The sequence below is a fragment of the Bidens hawaiensis genome, unplaced genomic scaffold, assembly GCF_021521415.1.
Source record: "Bidens hawaiensis isolate Kalapana, Puna unplaced genomic scaffold, B.hawaiensis_p1.1 tig00027067_1, whole genome shotgun sequence".
NCBI lineage: Eukaryota > Viridiplantae > Streptophyta > Magnoliopsida > Asterales > Asteraceae > Bidens > Bidens hawaiensis.
In genome coordinates this window covers 158,076-176,646 of record NW_027494362.1, presented here as the reverse complement: position 1 = coordinate 176,646, position 18,571 = coordinate 158,076, and the positions used below count along the sequence as shown (strand labels likewise).

Sequence of the window (18,571 nt, the reverse complement as noted above, 5' to 3'; positions counted from 1 at the left end):
ATATAAACACAATATTATTTTTCTATTAAAACTTAAAAGTAGTTTTTATTAATTTTTAATATTTACCTTCTTTTATATATTAACTCTTTATGTAAAAATTATACTTTCTTTCTCTTTACTTTATATATTAGTCTTTTCAAGTATAAATTTTCGAATGATATTATGTTTGGTTGATAATAAGTCTTTTCAAGTAAATCTTTTTAAATGTATGTCTTGTTGATTACAATGGTGTCACCCAACTCAGTTACAAACGTGCATTGCAATGGTAGGCTATTGTAACGAGCTTTTAACTGCATAAATACCCTTTCTACATTGTACCGACACGTATAACTCATTACATTGTGCGTCTAACTTCCACTATGTTGCTACCAAAAATTACGTGCAGTTAAATTGAACCAATTATTCCCCTTGGCACTACTGAAATGAAAACATTTTAGACGTATTTTAGCAGTTAGAAATTCAACAAAATTAAAATAAAACTAAGTGTAGAAATGAAAATGGCTGTGAAACGTAGTCGATTCTCTTCAGTTGAGAAAAGGAAAAAAAACGAAAATAATAATAAAGGTTAAACCATCATAAACCACGACTACGACTAGTTCCAAGTTCTAAATCGTCAATTTGTGGGTTAAGATTATCCAACCATACAAATTGAGAAAAGCTATATTGCAACAATGATTGCACAATTACAATGTATGCATGTTGACAAATCCTGTTTCATTATATAAACACAAGACAAACTGTGTGAGGAAATGATAAAGAAGACAAACCCGTGTGTGGTCGCTTTACTCGATTTGGAATCATCTAATTATACAGCAAAGTTGATACATATTCCTTGTTTCTTTCATAACTTAAACAACATAACAACCCATACGTATTCTAATCTTCCTTGTCAGCAGACACACGTGCAGGTTCTCCGTGACCAACCGGCAAGGGTTCTTTTCCAGCAGTTGCAACAAGAAACACAACAGCAGCCACAAGCACAAGAATATACACACTTCTCATGCCAAAAAGGGAAGAAATATACCCCAAAACCGAAGGCCCCATTCTCTTCTCTATCACTTTCCCTTCTCTGTATCTTTCAAGAAATAGTGTGATTTGGGATTCTTGATCCTCCTTCTCAATGCTCTCCGAATCAATAACCTAATCAACTCAAATGGTTAATTTTTTTTATCACTTTATAAACTTTTTAGGGGCAATTGATTCACACGGGATTCCACGTGCCCCAAGCTACTATTTCATAAGAAAATATCATATATACCTATGCAAAACAAAAAAAATATCATATATGCCCTTACAAAGTAGTTAAATATACCCAATACATTAAAAAAAATAATTAATGACCATTTTGCCCAGCTCCACCCCTTGTGGTGTGGTGGTAAACGTGTTGGTGCTACCCAGCAAAGATTGGGGTTCGAGCCTCACAAGAGGCTAAAAGTGGAGGGAACAAATACCATTTCACCCTCGCTTTCTAAACTTTATTTCATATATGCCCATTTTTAACTTCGAATCCTCAATTTTTTTAACTATCCATTTTTAGCTCAAATTTTTAAACCCTTTTTTAACTTAATATATATATATTGTTTACCCATAAACAATAGCTTTCTCATAATATTTATATCTAACTTTCTTGCTTTCTTTTATAGCATACATAATTACATACATGATATAGAAACGACACAATTTTCGTTTATAAAAATATATAATAGAGAACAAAACTATGAAAATAGTCAATAACTATTAGTTTTTCACAGGTATCAAAATAAAAGAGTAGGGTATATTCAAATCACATAATGGAAAGGGGTAGAATGGTCAACTCATTAAAATTGGTCATATATGATACTTTTAGTTTTGGTTGGGTATGTATGATATTTTCAATGTTTGTAAGGGTATATGCCAAATTGATCCAACTTTTTATGAATTAAACTTACCGAGAAAAATACATCATTTCCATCCCAAACGACCATCTTTGGCAATGGAGTTTTCCTACCAACTTCAAAATCCTCAGCAAAATCTTTCCACTGGTTATAACCCACATATGCGAATACAAAATCACGGTTTGCGGATGCAGCAGCTCTCAATAACTTAATTAATGTTTTGGATTCATAATATGTCTCATCCTCCACAATTGTCAAAACAATTTTCCTTTTATCATCATTTAATAGCTTTAGATTGTCTTCGGTCATTGGCAGGGTCAATGGCAATAGACTCTGCTTAATAAATTCTTCCAAAAAACTATCTGCAAGTTCATAAACACATTGCAATATTTGTAAAAAAAAAAATTTAAGATTTATGTGATATTGTATACTCACAATGAGATAATCAAATGTGATAATACAGGTTGAAGAAAACTGTGTTTGGATAATAATAATAATAATAATAATAATAATAATAATAATAATAATAATAATAATAATAAAATAATAATAATAATTTAGCACATTCTAGCTATTTAATAATCTAGCATATTGATTGACCAAATATAACATTTTACCAAAAACAGGACTTAACGAAACGAAAATAGGAAAAATGGTTTGTGAGATGGGAGTAAAGGTCTAAAATTAGGTAGAAAGAAAGGCAAAACAAGTCATTTCCTTTTACCCTAAGATAATAAATAAAGATGCATCACTATTTAATTGGACTCTATAACCAGATAAGCAGAAGTATAGTTTGTTATTGATTATTGCGACTTCAAGTCGCAATAATCAGATAACTAGTTCCTGAAAACAACTCAAGTTTGTTTTCAATTCATACACCTTCTGAAACCATTTTACTTAAAAAGATTATTATTAGTGTAATAGTAAGGTGTTTGTAATCATATTTATCACAATAACTACTTATAGAAACTTTAAACTTCCCCATTTTTCCCACCTCCAAATCGCAAAGCGACATTAATAAAAAGTGCCACGTCATCTGAAAGTCAACTAACCTTCAAACGGACCATAAAAGATACTCTGTTCATTGAACTTTGGATGAAGAGCTAACAAAGCAGGCGCCTTATCAAAATCATATAAAGCCATGGTATTTTCTGAGAAATCTTTTGCCACCGAAAACCATGCACTTTTTTTATATTTAGCTGCCAAATTTGAAATCACTGACTCATCCAAACCGAAGCCTATGAATATAGGGAAAAAGGTCCCAGCTGCTTCAACAAACTCAGTGATACCAGAATCAGATTCAATAACAGTAACATCAGGAGCAACAAACTTGCTGAGGTAGCGGACCAGTAAGTCTGATTTTCTGGGGCCGTTATAATCTGTCGGAACTCCATGCGTGAAAAGCTTCAATGTGGGGAAGCCACTGTTTCACAACATAAAATATCTTCTACTAATATTCAAAAGCATGTCACAACAAAACAAACATTGACCAGAGGTCAGGCATATTGGTTAACGAGTTTTAATCGAAGAGAGGTAAACTAGGGGTGTAAACAAGCTGAGCCACTTGTTAGCTACTCAAGATCGGCTCGTTAAAACCTCGAATTAAGCTGAGCTTAAACGAGCTCGAGATTTTATTGAGGCTCGTTTAATCAAGAGCCCAAACCGGCTTGCAAGCCTAAACGAGTTTTTTATTTGTATAGTTTTATTAAATATATTAATATAATAACTATTACTATATATAAAATTATGATAAAAATAATCAAGTAATATAGGTTATATTATATATAAAAATATACATGTAAATAATTATAGAAATATATAAATAAAACAATTAGGTAATTAATAAATAATGAACTAGCAAAGCCCAACCCGAGCTCGAGCTTGAAAAAACTACTCAGGAGCACAGGGCTCGAGCTTTAGAGATAGAGCTTTCAATGAACTGAGCTCAAGCTCGCCTCGGCTCGTTTACACCTCTAGAGGTAATCTATTGATCCAGTTCGGAAGGAGTTGGGTCAACTGAAAACACTTTCTGTAGGAAATTCTTTATATTTTTTCATGAACTGGTCTATCAATATGATTACAAGTAATAATGATCTAACACAATTTCTTGAATAAAACGGTCTTAACAAAATCTATGTATAAGTAATTCAAGTTAGACACCTTTTTACCAATTTGATCCGGTCAATACATATGACCTGCTGCCCTCTTAGCTTGGCTTCTTTTTGTAAATAAATTTTTTGAAAATTTTCACCTCTAATATTGATTTAGGTAGGACCAGTTAAGGCAATATCATTTTTGAATATAAAATGAATTGGAAATGTAATGAAGGCACGAAACATACTCGATTTTATATTTTGAAGCAATACGTGAATATTTGTCGGCATCAATTTTTGCAATCACAACAGGCTTCTTCAATCCCGAAAGTATAGAAGCTGCTTTATCTAACTGAATGAAAACAATACAAGTTCTTAAGCTTTCACCACTCAAAACTAGTTACAAGTCATCAAAATGGCACTCAAATATAAAATATAAATAATGTCACAAAATGGGTAATCCAAATGATGGGGACAAAACAGTTCTAGTCGGTTTGACCAAGTATAATGTCTTTCACTTTAAAAACCGGTTACCTTACCCTTCTACAAATTTCAGAAAACAATAAGAAGTTATTTACGAAATATTATTATACTTTTAATTGCTACTTTTTAATGCTCAATATGGCATATTTTCGTAATTTTACGGGATTGTGGTTTCCCATGGGATTATTCATAATATTTGTGCATATACCCCTCAACTATAAGAAACAAAATTAGCAGTTTTTGTTTCTTCAAAAGATTGGTTTTTGTTATTCTTAATTTTTACTGTTTTTGTTTCTGTTTTTTGTTCTTTGGTGGCAATAGCAGTGTGTTTGCGAGTGAGTTGCTTTGTGGTAGGGGTGTTCATCAAGTCGGTTTTCGGTTTATTCGAATTTGAAAACTTGAAAAGTGAATCCGAATTCAAATAAGTTGACGCTGACACAAAGTTATGGTTCTGTCACACATAACCATTGAGATCTCGTAACTTTAATAGTTTCTAACAAGTAGACACAAGTTCAATAAACCACAAAGGCTTACGCATGCTACTGCATATATCACCGGGAGTTAAATAAGGTAATTCAAGAGAAATGACAAAGTTAGATGTGGCGTGGGACCGACAAGATATGACCGATAGCTAGCTCGATAAAGCTTTTATCGTTATGTAGTGAGTGTAATTGGGCGCTTGAACTATGAACGAAAAAGAGGATGTTTGATCATATTAATATAATGTTTTATAATTCAGCTGGATAATGTTTTATAATTCATCATTATGATTGTGTATATAAATAAACATATTAATTTTTGAAATATATTTTCTAATAGATTAGATAGATAAATTTGTGTGTCCAATTTCAAAATTGATTAATTGATCAATTAATTCCCCTAGATACAAACTCAACACTAAAACATACTATAATTATAATGTCAATACCGAAGCATATACCTCGGGAGAAAGACGCTTGCAGTGGCCGCACCAAGGAGCATAGAAATCAAGGAAGATGAAGTCAAAGGAAGAGATTGCTGAATCGAAGTTGGATTCATCCAGCTCCAACACCTTCCCATCTGCTGCTGTAGTAGTAAATTCATGGCAGGAGATCGAGGGGACGAGTGCTGCAAATATTATTATTGATATTAAGAGGAGGACACCAGACATCTTCTTCCTTGTATTTGTATGTATACTTCCAGTTCCGGTGTTATTAGGGCTTTTATTTAGATCCAGAATCTGTCAACCTTGGACTGACTTATTATTTGAATCATGAATGGATATTTTTAGAATCCTAAAATGGACCTTTCTTAAAGAGACAAATATATAACTTTTTATAATTTGGGGTATTGGGAAAAGATAATAAATATGATTGAGCATCTCGAATAAAGTTTGGGGGAATACCAGATTTAGGAAAATATTGAATGAAAAGTTCAAATTTTTTTGAAATATTGGAGCAAAAGTTCAAACTTTTTTTCTCAAAAAACAGTCTTTTATATTTCCTGTCTTTTCCGTCCAAATTTTCAAATTCTAGAAAAAAGATATATTTTACAATTATACCCCTGGCGACAGACGTTTAAGCCGGCGACGGAAGCCGGCGGATTTCGACCAGAGATCGATACCGACACTCTGTCCACGCCTATCTCAGGTCAGTATCTTCGGATTAAAAGAGGCGACTATCCCCGACGTCGTATCTCCGTCCGTCTGTATCGTCATCGTATCCGTCTATCTCCGGTCACCGTCCCAGACATCGTATCTCCGGTCTTCGGCGTCGTATGTCCGGATAGGCGGATAGACGGTCTATCTCCGGATACCGTCTGTATCGCCGTCGTATCCGTCATCTCTGGTCACCGTCCGTCCGTATCCACGTAAAAAAATTCGTATCCGCTTTCTCTGCCCCGCTGTCCGTATCCGACACTATGTCCACGTAATCACACAGCCAGTTCATATCCGCCTATCTCCGATCGGAATCCGACGGCTTCCGTCGCCAGCTTAAACGTCCGTCGCCAGGGGTATAATTGTAAAAAATATCTGTTTCCTATAATTTGAAAATATGGCGAAAAATGTAGGAAACATAAAAAAACTGTCTTGGGAGACTGTTTTTTGAGAAAAAAAGTTTACAAAAAGTTTGAACTTTTGCTCCAACATTTCAAAAAAATTTAGACTTTTCCTTCAATATTTTCCCAAATCTACTCCATAACTTTCTTTAATTATTTGGTCTGCTTCCTCATGTTTGTTATATTTTCCCAATGCGTCTGGATAGTCCAAATTCTAAAAAATCCAAGGAAAAAGGGGGCTATTTTGGACTTTCTCTCTCTAAAAAAGGCTATTTAAGGAATTTTCCCTAATAATAATAATAATAATCTTATCGTATCTTATTTTACCATATTAATAAAAGAAAATGTTGAAGCTTAGGTGTCAAGCCTACGTTCTTCTAATCATAATCTCTCATCTCGTTCATTTTAGCTATACATGAGTTATGTGTTAAAACCATTTTGTCAATTGGGTTATCACATAGTGTAGATTTATTCATTATTAAGTTAAGTATCATTTTAATACTTGAGATTTGACCAACTACGCAACTTTGGTACCTTTTTTAAATTTCTTACAAATCATGCTAACGTTTCCAAAATCATGCTATTTTATTACAAAAGTGGTTCAGTATAAACAAACCGAATTTTTGCTAAAAAAAAAGTAGTTCGGTTCTTTTATTTTCATTAAAAAAATGGTTCGGTTTTTTTTAAAGTAGCACGGTTCATTTACTTTTGTTAAAAAAATGTTTTTCGGTCCGTTTATTTTTGTTAAAAAGTAGTTCGGTTCGTTTATTTTTTTGTTAAAAAATGGTTAGGCTCGTTTAATTTTTTGCTAAAAAAAGTGGTCCGGTTCATTTTGTTAAAAAAAAGTGGTTTGGTTTATTTTTTTAAAGCAGTATGATTCATTTATTTTTGTTAAAAAATGTGGTTCAGTTCGTTGATTTTTGTTAAAAAAGTAGTTTGGTTTGTGTATTTTTGTTAAAACATTGGTTTAGGTCGTTTACTTCTGTTAAAAAAAAAGGTAGATCGCTTTATTTATTTTTGTTAAAAAGTAGTTCAATTCGTTTAGTTTTGTTAATAAAAAGTAGTTCAGTTCGTTTAGTTTTGTTAATAAAAAGTAGTTCAGCTCATTTATTTTTGACTACAGGGTTAACTAAATGAGAAATAAAAATATTATTTTATACTTAACGGAAAAAATAAACGGTGCTAACGAAAAATACTAAAATAACATGATTTTAGAAACGTGGATGTTGATTTGCAAGAAATTTAAAAAATGTACTAAAGTTTCATAGTTTATCAAACCTTAGGTATGAAAATGACGCTTAACTCTTCATTATTTAAAAGTGTGTAAACGTCACATTTATAATCACCTTTTCAAAAAAAAAGTTTATGCTAAATAGAATCAACTGTTAGGTTGGCGGTTTTTTTTCAGCATTGTAGAAAATATATATTTAGTTCTGCATTTATATTGTTTAATGGCATTGTGCTTAGAGGTGTTCAAAAAAACCGGTTACGGAACCGGTTTGGGCGGTTAACCGGAAAACCGGTTTTTTAAAAACCGGTTTTTTTAAAAACCGGTTTGACCGGTTTACGTAACCGGTTTACGTATCGGTTATACTTTTTGGAGCCAAAACCGGTTTTATAACCGGTTATAAAAAAAACCGGTTTTTTTAAATAACCGGTTATTAAAAAACCGGTTAACCGGTTTTTAAAATAACCGGTTTATAGCCGTTATAAAAAAACCGGTTAACCGGTTTTTTAATAACCGGTTAACCGGTTAAACCGGTTTTCGAACGTTACCAAACGGCTTTATAGCCGTTTTTTTTTTTTGCCCGTTTTTTTAGCCGTTTTTTTGGTTTTTTTACCCCCACAAACATCTATATATAGTTTAGGTTGGGTATTGGTTAGATCACACTTGATTATACAACTCCAAAAGCTCTAAACGTTTATTTCATACGCGATTATAACTCCAAACGCTCTTCTTTCGTAGTCGTTTATTTCATACTCGAGTATACCACTCTTAATTCGTAGTCGATTATCATGGCCTCCCAAAGTGCTGCTTCATCGGTCAACATGGGTGCCTCGAACACGGGAGAAACCGTCGTTCGGGTCATCCCCACGAAACGAAACCAAGATATTTGGCAACATTTCGACCTATGCGAAATGTCTAACGGAACCCAAAAAGCTAGATGCAAACATTGTTTGAAGTTTTATAACAAAGAAGCAAACTCCAGTTTAAGAGCTCATGTAGAAAGGCCCTCTTGCAAGGTCTTGAAGGACGAATCCGGAAGTAGTTCGCAGCCGGAGATGACGAATCAAGGAACGGTGTTTACGTACGACCTTGAAGCGGTACGTCAACAGTTTGGCAACTTTGTGATTCAACAATCACTTCCTTTCAACCACTTCGACAACCCTCAATTCACGGAGATGATGCAAAAGTATGTTCAACCACGCTACCAACACGTAAGTCGTTCGACCCTTAGAAGAGATATGCTCAAAGCATGGAAAAACGCTAAATCCGAACTAATTTCATACTTTTCAAACTTACAAACTGGTGTGAACTTAACAACGGATGTGTGGTCGGTACCTAATGGTTCGCCCGACTCATACATTTGTGTGACGGCTCATTGGGTTGACCCCCCGGTCGTGGCAAATGATGAAACGAACCGTTGCGTTTCAATTGTTTGATTACCCGCACACGGGTAGAAATATTTTTAAACTCTTGGATAAAGTCATTCGACAATACAAGATTGAAGATAAAATCTTTTCAATATCGTTTGATAACGCGTCCAACAATACGGCCGCGGTTGGCCATTTAAAATTAAAGTATAAACCTATTTGTGATGGAGCGTTTTTTCATAGCCGATGCATTGCACATATTATCAACTTGGCCGTGCAAGATGGGTTAAACGTGATCGAAACGCAAAGAAACAATTTTAAAAGAATGTTACGAGATGTTTTTAGCAACAATAAAACATTTTCAAGATACAAAAAATTTTGTGATGAAGCTAATTGTCAATGGTTGGGGCCCAATTGGGATTGTCCAACAAGATGGAACTCGACTTGTGATATGTTTGAGAAAGCCATCCAACAAAAAGAATCACTAGTTGCGTTTCATCAAATAATGTCAAGTAGGGGTAAATGTGCACCGTACGATCCTAGAAACTGGTTATTGATTGAGATCGTTACGGAGGTTCTTCAAATTTTTAAATCTTGCACAACTAGTTTATCCGGGGTTTACTATCCAACAAGCCCCATTGCTTTACCAAAAATTGCTGTCATGTGCACAAAGTTGACTGAAATTCATTGTAGGGGTGCACCTTATTTTGATATGGGTGCAAAAATGAAAGAAAAATTTATAAAATATTTTCAACAACTACCCGCTGTTTTGACCTGTGCGGCTGCGTTAAACCCTTGCATCAATGTTGGTGGTGTTGAAGCTTTAATAGAAAAAATTTGTGATGAGCTAGGGTTAAACGACGATCAAAACCCCTATTATAGCCAAACTTTAAAGAATGATTTCAACACCACATTGGCAAACATGTATGATGTTTACCTTACAAAACACGGGTCGTCTTCCCAAATTCATGACTCGTTAAGAGCTGTTGCCCAATCCCAATCCCAAACCGACCTTGAAATGGGGATGTACTACATGATTTGGGAAGACGCCGGTAAACGTCAAAGGGTAAACACCCCAAGCAGTGAACTTGGAAGGTATGGTGGTACCAACTTTGTGAAACACATGACTCCGGATGAATTTAGAAGTCTTGATTTGCTGGCTTGGTGGAGAGGTAAGGAGGATGAGTTTCCGATCCTCGCCGCCATGGCCAAAGATTTACTAACGGTCCAAGCTTCCACGGTAGCTTCGGAGTCTGCTTTTTCTGTTTCTGGCAGGGTTATATCGATTAGGAGGACTCGACTCACTCCAGCAGCTGTAGAGATGTCGATTTGCTACAAGGATTACTTGGACTCTTTAGACAGGGCACAACATCAACGCTCACTCGAGGGGGAAATGGACTATGAGGCGGCCTTGTATGAAGACGAGGTCAATCAAGGACACATTCAACCAATGACCGATGAAGAAGCCGCGTACGACGATTACCTAAGGAATAGCTCGGGATCGGGTAGCGAAGAAAATGAGTAACAAACATCAACTTGTTAATGTAATCGTGTCTAAGCATTCTTTAATGTTTGTATTTTTGAGTTACGAATATGCGATAACGATTTAATGTTTGTATTTTTAATGTAAAAGCTATAAATGAAAGTTATGTGTTTTTAATCTTCCAAGCAAAGAATGCTAACAACGAAACCCTAAACCCTAAACCCTAAAGAAAAAAAAAAAAAAAAAAAAAAAAAAAAAAAAAAAAAAAAAACCGGTTAACCGGTTAGACCGGTTATTAAAAACCGGTTATAAAAAACCGGTTTAATAACCGGTTCTAACCGGTTTTTAAACCGGTCCAAACCGGTTTGGCCGGTTTGAGTTTTCAGCAATAAAAACCGGTTAATAACCGGTCCGGTTATTAACCGAACCGGTTTTTTTCTGGATAAAAAAAACCGGTCCGGTTAATAACCGAACCGGTTTTTTCAAAAAAACCGATTTGTGCACCTCTAATTGTGCTCTAGATTATTGTCTATATATACACATTAATCATCATCTTTTAAATATTGTTATACGAGAAATTACATTAAGTTTAATATTTTTCATTATGTGTAATACACGGGGTGAAACATAAAAAAATATACATTTTAAAAGTCATGAACTGAAAAAGAAAAATATAATTAATAAGTTTTACTTTGCACTTTAAATAAATTCATAAATATGTTGAGAATCACAATTGAAATAACGAAACTTATTTATTTTTATCATTTGATAAATCTCATGTAATACACGCGTTCAAAAGCTAGTAATGAATAAAAGAAATACATCGAGCCATTCTCACGGGGTGTTTGGGATTGCTTATTTTAAGTAACAGTTATGACTTATCAACTTTTGAAAAAACTTAAAAGGCGCTAGGTATCGTGTGTTCTTGTGAGGATATAAGTTATTAAGTTTTAAAGTTGTAACTTATGAGAAATTTATAATAAAGTAAAATAAGGAATCCCAAACACCCTCTTAGATAGGATGGTAAAATAATTAACGTGTAAAACTAAAGATCATGGATTCAAACTCTGTAGTTTGCAACAATTTAGTTGTTAGAAATGAAGATATGGCAAATCATTGATTATGATTTAACCAACTTAAATTTCAAATCAAACCTTTTGGATATCCTATTTAACATACATACCATCACCATTTGAAAACCATGATGTGATATGACTGATACCTAATAACTAATAAACCAAAAACTTGATTCTTCTGTCGAGTCATTTCTCTCTTAACAATGTTAATCATGTCAATCATAAGGCTGAGGGGTGTGGGGGGCGCGAGAGAGGGCGCGAGTGGGGGCTCCAGCCAATAATATTGTGACGTGTGGCAGAGAAATAAACTTGATAAGATGGGTGTTGGTTGTGGTGCTCGCGCCCCTGGCCCTGGTGTGGAGGGGCGCGAGAGGGGGCGCGAGCGGTTTTTTTTTTTTATTTTTTTATAAATGTATTAAAAAAACGTATTATTAAAAAAACTCATAAATTATTTAAAAAAACACCCATTAATTAAAAAAACACATTAACCCAAACCATACACACATGTATGATATGATATGATACATACATATATATAGAGAGAGAAGGTAGGTGCATATATAATTTGGCAGAGAATTTTAGATAAGATCTAGTGATCAAGAGAAGCTGCTGATAACCCATAACTCAACCCCACTCTATCTCAATCTATTCTACACTTTCTTTCTTTATTTCATAGATAGATACACACATATATATATATATATATATATGTATCTATCTCTCTATAACCACCATCTTCCTATATATCTCTCTTTATGAATCCTAGGTTTATTTTTCTTCCCAACACTTCTTCTTTCTAAACAAAAACAAAACAACTATATATATATCTCAAACAAATAGATACACTTGCCGGAAAAATTTTATTTTTTTAATAAACTTAAAGAGCCAACGGCTCTATTTCTAAGCCCCAACGGCTCTGCACGCATCCCCAAGCCAACTTTACGCCCATTTTCAGCCGTGACTGGCCTTGCGCCCGCCTTGGTCTGCGTGCTCGCGCCCCTCTCGCGCCTCGGTGGTGTGGTGCTCGCGCCCCGGGGCGCGAGCGGATGGGCTCACGCGCCCCCTCTCGCGCTCCACACCCCTCAGCCTAATTATGAGTAATTTTTTTTCTGTTGACATGTTAATCATGTTTGCCGTACCCATCTGAAATGCTTTTTTCTTTAATACACGTGTCAACTCACCTCCTAAAAATTCACTAATAAAAGAAGGCTTAAAGACGTAACAAACATGCCAGATAATCACTTAAATAAATAATTTAGTACGACTTAAAACAAGTTTGGTCAGGTCAAAATCCAAATAACCTTTTTTTAGGTTCTATAACAACTAATGATTCTCTGCGCGCATTTTGTGAGCTGCCGACATGAATTCGGTCGATGCTAGTTAAGTTTTTTTACGGTACCAGAATTAACTAAAACACATGGTTTTTATTGTGTGTATAATAATGATTTCCGTTCGGTAATAATTAGTAAACCCTGAATTTATTGTAAAAGTATAATAATATGTTTTCAACCTTCTGCTAAACTTAAGGGAAAAAAAATCGAGTTCTATGTCGTCATGTCATTATAAGGGTTTTTTTTTTTAAAAAAAAAGTAGTGAACACCAATCAATACCTCTATTATTATTTTTTTCATTGTCTTTTAATAAAAATAAAACAAATAAAGCCACCCACCAATCATTGACCCAACTTATTTCCTCATTAGGCATTTTGTTGAAACGCCACTCACCCAAAACAAGCCCAAAGCCCCCCGGGAGGGGTACTCAGTAGAGGTGGGCAAATAAACCGGTTAACCGAAATGATTTGAAAATCGAGTAAAAATTGAACCGGTTTGAAACCGATTATGTAGAAACCGGTTTTGAACCAATTGAAACCGTAGGTTCGGAACCGGCTTGTAATGTTCTCTATAAAAACCGATTTCAAACCGGTTAACCGAATCAAAACCGATCAAAACCCGAAACAAAACTGATGGTAACCGGGTAATAAACTGGTTTCAACCCGAACCAAAATAACCATAAACCAGTTTTGACTTTTGTTAGGCAACCCGAAAATGTATAAATAAATGTGTGTGTATTTGTATATTTAGAAGTTTGATTTCACATTGTTTGCTACAAGAAAACATAAAGAGTGCTTAACCGAAGAAGAAATCAAAGTATCAAACAAACAAACAGATCGATTCATTTCACATCTTCCAGTTTTATTAGGGTTTTAAACGATGAACGACCATGATCTTGATCTTGATCCTAAACAACAAGACTTGATAGCCTCCTATTTCTTGGACTTATGGAGATCCAAGTCCAAATTCGCAACCATTAAAAAAACAACCACCAATTCAGAAGACCAAGAACCAGTCCCGACGGAACTGGACACTGTGAACAGCTCCGGCGGGTTCTCGGTTGTGTTACCGGATAAGCTATCGGTTCAGTACCCGGGTGTTAGCCTTCACGAGTACGATGTGGGTGCTGTGCAGGCCAATTGCCCGGCTCCGGTGAAGCGTATGGTGTATTACTTTGAGATCCATGTCAACAATGGTGGGGTTAAAGGTTTTATTGCTATTGGCTTCACTCCCCAGGGTTTCAATTTGCGCAGACAGCCCGGGTATGTGTATGTGTTCTTGATTTGGGTTTATGTTCGTTCGTTTAATAAATGAGCGGAAAATGATTAAATGAAAGAACACTAGTAGAGGCCATGTTTGTTTAATTGTGTTGGTTATCGTTTGATGATGTGCTTGTTTACGTCTGTTTGTGTTCGTTAATGTTTGTTCATTATAGGTTTTTGTATTTTTAATGACTTTTCTAATATTATCATATACGTTTAAGTAGGGTACTAGGGTTGTAAATGAACCGAATATTCGGCGGGAAGGTCGTTTATGCTCATTCGTTTAATTAATGAACGAACATGAACAAGGGATTTCGTTCGATTAAGTAAATGAATGAACATGAACAGAGGCGATGCTCGTTTAATTTTGTTTGTGAGCGTTTGATAATGTTTTCGTCCATTTATGCTCGTGAATGTTTGTTCATTAGATGTTTTTGATATTTTCTTAATGACTTTTCTAGTCTTATAGATTTAAGCAAAATATATGAGTATAATGTTGTTAATTTATATGTAAATTAACATTACCATATGAATATGAATGTCAGAAAAAACCAACACAAACTTGGTAGCCTGATCACCAAACGTTGGCATTGACCGTTCTTAGTTAGCCAAGTAAAGTGAATCATTGTTTTTGTGTTTGATCGTTTGTGTTTGTGAACCGTTCACGAACAAGTTCATTTTCTTAATGAACAAATGAACGAACATGAACAAGAAACTTCTTCGGTTAGGAGTTCGTGAACCGTTTGCTTGCTTGATAAAAGTTTAACAGACAAACATGAACAAGACCTTGTTTGGTTCGGTTCGGTTCGTTTATAGTCGTATTCGGTTCCAATAAAAGCTTAACGGACAAACAGGAACAAGGGTTTGCTCTGTTCGGTTTGATTACAGTTAATCAGTTATACTCTTGATAATTCTTCAACTTCAGACAGATTGTAGTGATAAAAATCAATGAATTCGACAGGTGGGAAGAAAACAGTTTTGGGTATCATGGGGATGATGGGCGGCTTTATCATGGACAAGGTACAGGGGATGTGTTTGGGCCAACTTATTCGGCTGGTGATACAGTTGGTGCTGGTATTAACTATGCTTCAGACACCTTATTTTTCACGTAAGTTTCTTTTGTTTGTTTTATTCTTCATATTCTTTGTTCGTGAAATGAAATTGAAGCGTTTGTAGGAAGAATGGTGAAGTTGTTGGAACCACAGAGAAAGATGTAAAAGATCGTTTATATCCTACAGTCGCTCTGCACAGTCAGAATGAAGCGTAAGCTTAAAATCTACTGGTCAAATTGTTGAGTAAAGTTTGTTTGCCATTTTTCTAAAATAGTTTGCTGTGTCGTGTTGTGTTGCAGAGTGAGTGTGAACTTTGGGAAAGATCCATTTGTTTTTGACATCAAGGTAACATATGCTATTCAATATCCTTCCAAGTATTGGTTTGTTCAAAGTAGTAACTTATTATCATTTTAACAAGTTAGTTTTTGTGGCTGGTAGATGTACATAGTTGGTTTTTAGAATTTCAGGGCTGTTAGGTTATGTGTGGTCCCGTTTTCACATTCAAAGAGCCAAGTAAAATAGACTGCTAAAAAGTTACTTGGAATAATGACAAACAAAGAGAACAAGAAAAAGGTTAAAACTCTGTTTAAGTGGTTATCTTTTAACACTTCACTATTTGTTACTTTCCCATATACTCCAAGATTCTTCTTTAATTTTAAGAGCATACACAGTATGAGGCACTAGACGTTAGATGTAAGATATCCAAAATATGAGAGGAAAGAATAATCTAACTGAACAACACGAGTAGGTTATTTATAATTACAAAAAGTTCACACATGTTCTTTCTCATCCCAAAAAGTTCTCTTAATCAGCTCGTGAAATGGTACAAGAAACCATCATATGCCAGTGGCATTTTGTTCTTGTTCAAAGATTTTATCCTTTGCTTCTAGTTATTTCTCATAATTTTCATTTTCATTTTTGTTAAGTACTTAAGTGCTATGCCAGCTGTCTTTAAGGCTCCTCAATTTTTCATGTCTTCTTCCTTGACAACCTTATTTGTTTTTTGTTGTGAAATTATAAATATGGAAATAGTTACAATGTTTATGGTGCTGTAACATGTTATCTTTTTTGTCTTTGTATAGGCATATGAAGCAGCAGAAAGGGCGAAGCAGCATTCGTTAATCGAAAGTATAAGTATACAACATACATTAAGCTACGGGTGCGTGTCTTGCTACTTTCATTTATATCAAACATTGAATTGGAACTTTTGTCTATTCCAACCTCACTGCAAGAAATTATTTTAACTCATCATATGCATATTTGCTTGTTATAGGAGGGTCAATGCTCTCAATATATTTTTTATTAAATGTGAAAATTTGAATTTTTGAGCGGCTTAATCTTGAATTCCTGATATCTTTTGATATCTAGAGTTTGGTTCATGTATCTGCAATAAGACTATCAAAATTTGAATTCTTGACTTTTACATAATCTGTTCTCAAACTACCATTTCATGTTCATAAGTCATTGTCCAGTTATATGTTGATTCTTTGAAAGTTTGAGGACCATTGTGCATGTCTGTTACGTTTCTTTTGTTAGAAAATGAGTTCTTGCTGCTAAAATGGTGTTTTGGTTGTATCAGAATTGTTCGCTCATACCTGCAGCATTATGGTTATGAGGAAACCTTGAATGCTTTTGATGCGGCTAGTCAAACTTCAGTTCCTCCTGTTTCTTTTCATAATCATGGTTCCTTCGACACCTGTGCTCTAAACCATAGAAAAATTCTTCGAAAGGTACTATCATATTACATATTTTCATTTTCATTTTGTTGATGTTATACTAATGTTGAACGGATGGTGTAAATTAATATCTTTTCTATTTTAAAGTTAATCAAGGATGGGAAGATTGATGCTGCGTTTGATAAACTACAAGAGTGGTATCCTCAGACTGTTGAGGTTAGAATGTTAGATATTGGTGTCATTAAAGTTATTTGAATTTTGAATACTAGCTATTGATTCTCATGACAAGTTGCCTGCAGGATGACACATCAGCCATTTGCTTTATGCTACACTGTCAAAAGTTCATTGAGCTAGTTCGGGTAAGTCATATTTCTATTCTCATTTTCGGTTTAGGGTTTGAAACATTTAATTTCTTTTCCAGGCTGAATGTCTGGAGGAAGCTGTGGATTATGGAAGGACTCAGCTTAAAAAGTTTCATAGCTTGGAACATTGTCAAGATCTTGTTAAGGTAATAAATGTGCTATTTACTCTAAAACAAAAGGAATATACATATATGCCCCTACAAACTTGGAAAACATTATATATGCCCTTACAAAGTAGTTAAAATATAAAATATACCCAAATCATTTTAACTGTTTAATAAATGACCATTTTACCCTTATTGATTTAAAACTTTAAAAATTTTTATATGCCCATCTTTATCTTCAAATTTTTTATCTACCCAGTTTTAGCTTAAGCTTGTTTTTACGTATTTTTTACTTGATTTAATTTTTTTAAACAAATATTTTCATAAAATATTAGACTCGATTATCATATGATTATACCTAGTTCGATTATCTGATTCAAACATACAAATTCGATTGTTCGATTATCTGCCATCGAGAGAACAAAAGAGGAGAGATGATTCGGTTTGCTTACTTGTCGTTGATGGCGATCAAATTCCAAATAAAAATTAGGGTTTAAACAAATATAATGGAAAGGGGTAGAATGGTCATTAAGTGAAATTCATTAAAGTTGGATATATATATGATATATTTAGTTTTGGTTGGATATATATGAACTTTTTCATGTTTGTAAGGGTATATATAATATAAGTGGGATTGATTGTTTGTAGGACTGTGGTGCTTTGCTGGCGTACGAGGACCCGAAGAAATCATGGGTTGGATATCTACTAGAGGAATGGCAGAGAGAGAATGTGGCGGATGCAGTAAACGCCATAATACTGTCTACAAATCCTGAGGTGGAAGACCGTTGGAGGTGCCTGTATTCGTATCTTGAGAGGCTTCTTAGGCAGCTAAGTGCGTGTTTTTTTGAGAAACGGGTACTCAATGGAAATGAAGGGGAGGTTTTTCATCTCAGAAGACTGCTTCTTGCAAAGAACCCTCTACACCATATTCTTTGATTCTTCTCAAATGCTGTGTACATTTGTCATGCTTTTTCGGTATTGCTATCAAGATGTTTTTGGTTAATATGATTGTAGTAAGTCATTAGCAATGAGAATATTCATGCATGTATACTTGTCCCAAGAACACAATACACATCTCCGAATCATTGAATCATTTGAGTAAACTGACATTAGGTTGAGATGATGACGACTTCAAATTATTGT

At 34.5% G+C, this 18,571-nt stretch overlaps 2 protein-coding genes across 2 annotated transcripts; one reads left to right on the top strand and one right to left on the bottom strand.

Annotated features, from left to right (window-relative positions):
* Nucleotides 1–774: 774 nt before the first annotated feature.
* On the bottom strand, nucleotides 775–5,600 carry LOC143574638 (protein disulfide-isomerase 5-2-like). Its single transcript, XM_077059212.1, has 5 exons — nucleotides 5,391–5,600; nucleotides 4,216–4,319; nucleotides 2,927–3,297; nucleotides 1,929–2,236; nucleotides 775–1,140 (listed from the first exon to the last, which is right to left on the bottom strand). The coding sequence occupies exons 1-5, from the start codon at nucleotides 5,598–5,600 to the stop codon at nucleotides 877–879; spliced, it is 1,257 nt and encodes a 418-aa protein (XP_076915327.1). The 3' UTR covers nucleotides 775–876.
* Nucleotides 5,601–13,851: 8,251 nt separating this feature from the next.
* Nucleotides 13,852–18,569, top strand: LOC143574632 (ran-binding protein M homolog). The gene is made up of 10 exons (XM_077059206.1): nucleotides 13,852–14,234; nucleotides 15,196–15,342; nucleotides 15,411–15,497; nucleotides 15,586–15,631; nucleotides 16,369–16,445; nucleotides 16,866–17,016; nucleotides 17,110–17,178; nucleotides 17,262–17,321; nucleotides 17,384–17,470; nucleotides 18,077–18,569. Exons 1-10 carry the CDS (start codon nucleotides 13,852–13,854, stop codon nucleotides 18,362–18,364), a joined length of 1,395 nt encoding a protein of 464 aa, XP_076915321.1. The 3' UTR covers nucleotides 18,365–18,569.
* Nucleotides 18,570–18,571: the final 2 nt, after the last annotated feature.

Excerpts from the sequence above, each read along its gene's own strand:
- LOC143574638 (XM_077059212.1), bottom strand. The coding sequence starts at position 5,600 with ATGTCTGGTGTCCTCCTCTTAATATCAATAATAATATTTGCAGCACTC. Across the intron at positions 4,320-5,390 it reads GCAAGCGTCTTTCTCCCGAG|TTAGATAAAGCAGCTTCTAT; the intron begins GTATATGCTTCG and ends GTTTTCATTCAG. Across the intron at positions 2,237-2,926 it reads CTTTTATGGTCCGTTTGAAG|ATAGTTTTTTGGAAGAATTT; the intron begins GTTAGTTGACTT and ends ATGAACTTGCAG.
- LOC143574632 (XM_077059206.1), top strand. The coding sequence starts at position 13,852 with ATGAACGACCATGATCTTGATCTTGATCCTAAACAACAAGACTTGATA. Across the intron at positions 15,343-15,410 it reads TCAGACACCTTATTTTTCAC|GAAGAATGGTGAAGTTGTTG; the intron begins GTAAGTTTCTTT and ends AAGCGTTTGTAG. Across the intron at positions 17,322-17,383 it reads AGTTCATTGAGCTAGTTCGG|GCTGAATGTCTGGAGGAAGC; the intron begins GTAAGTCATATT and ends TTTCTTTTCCAG.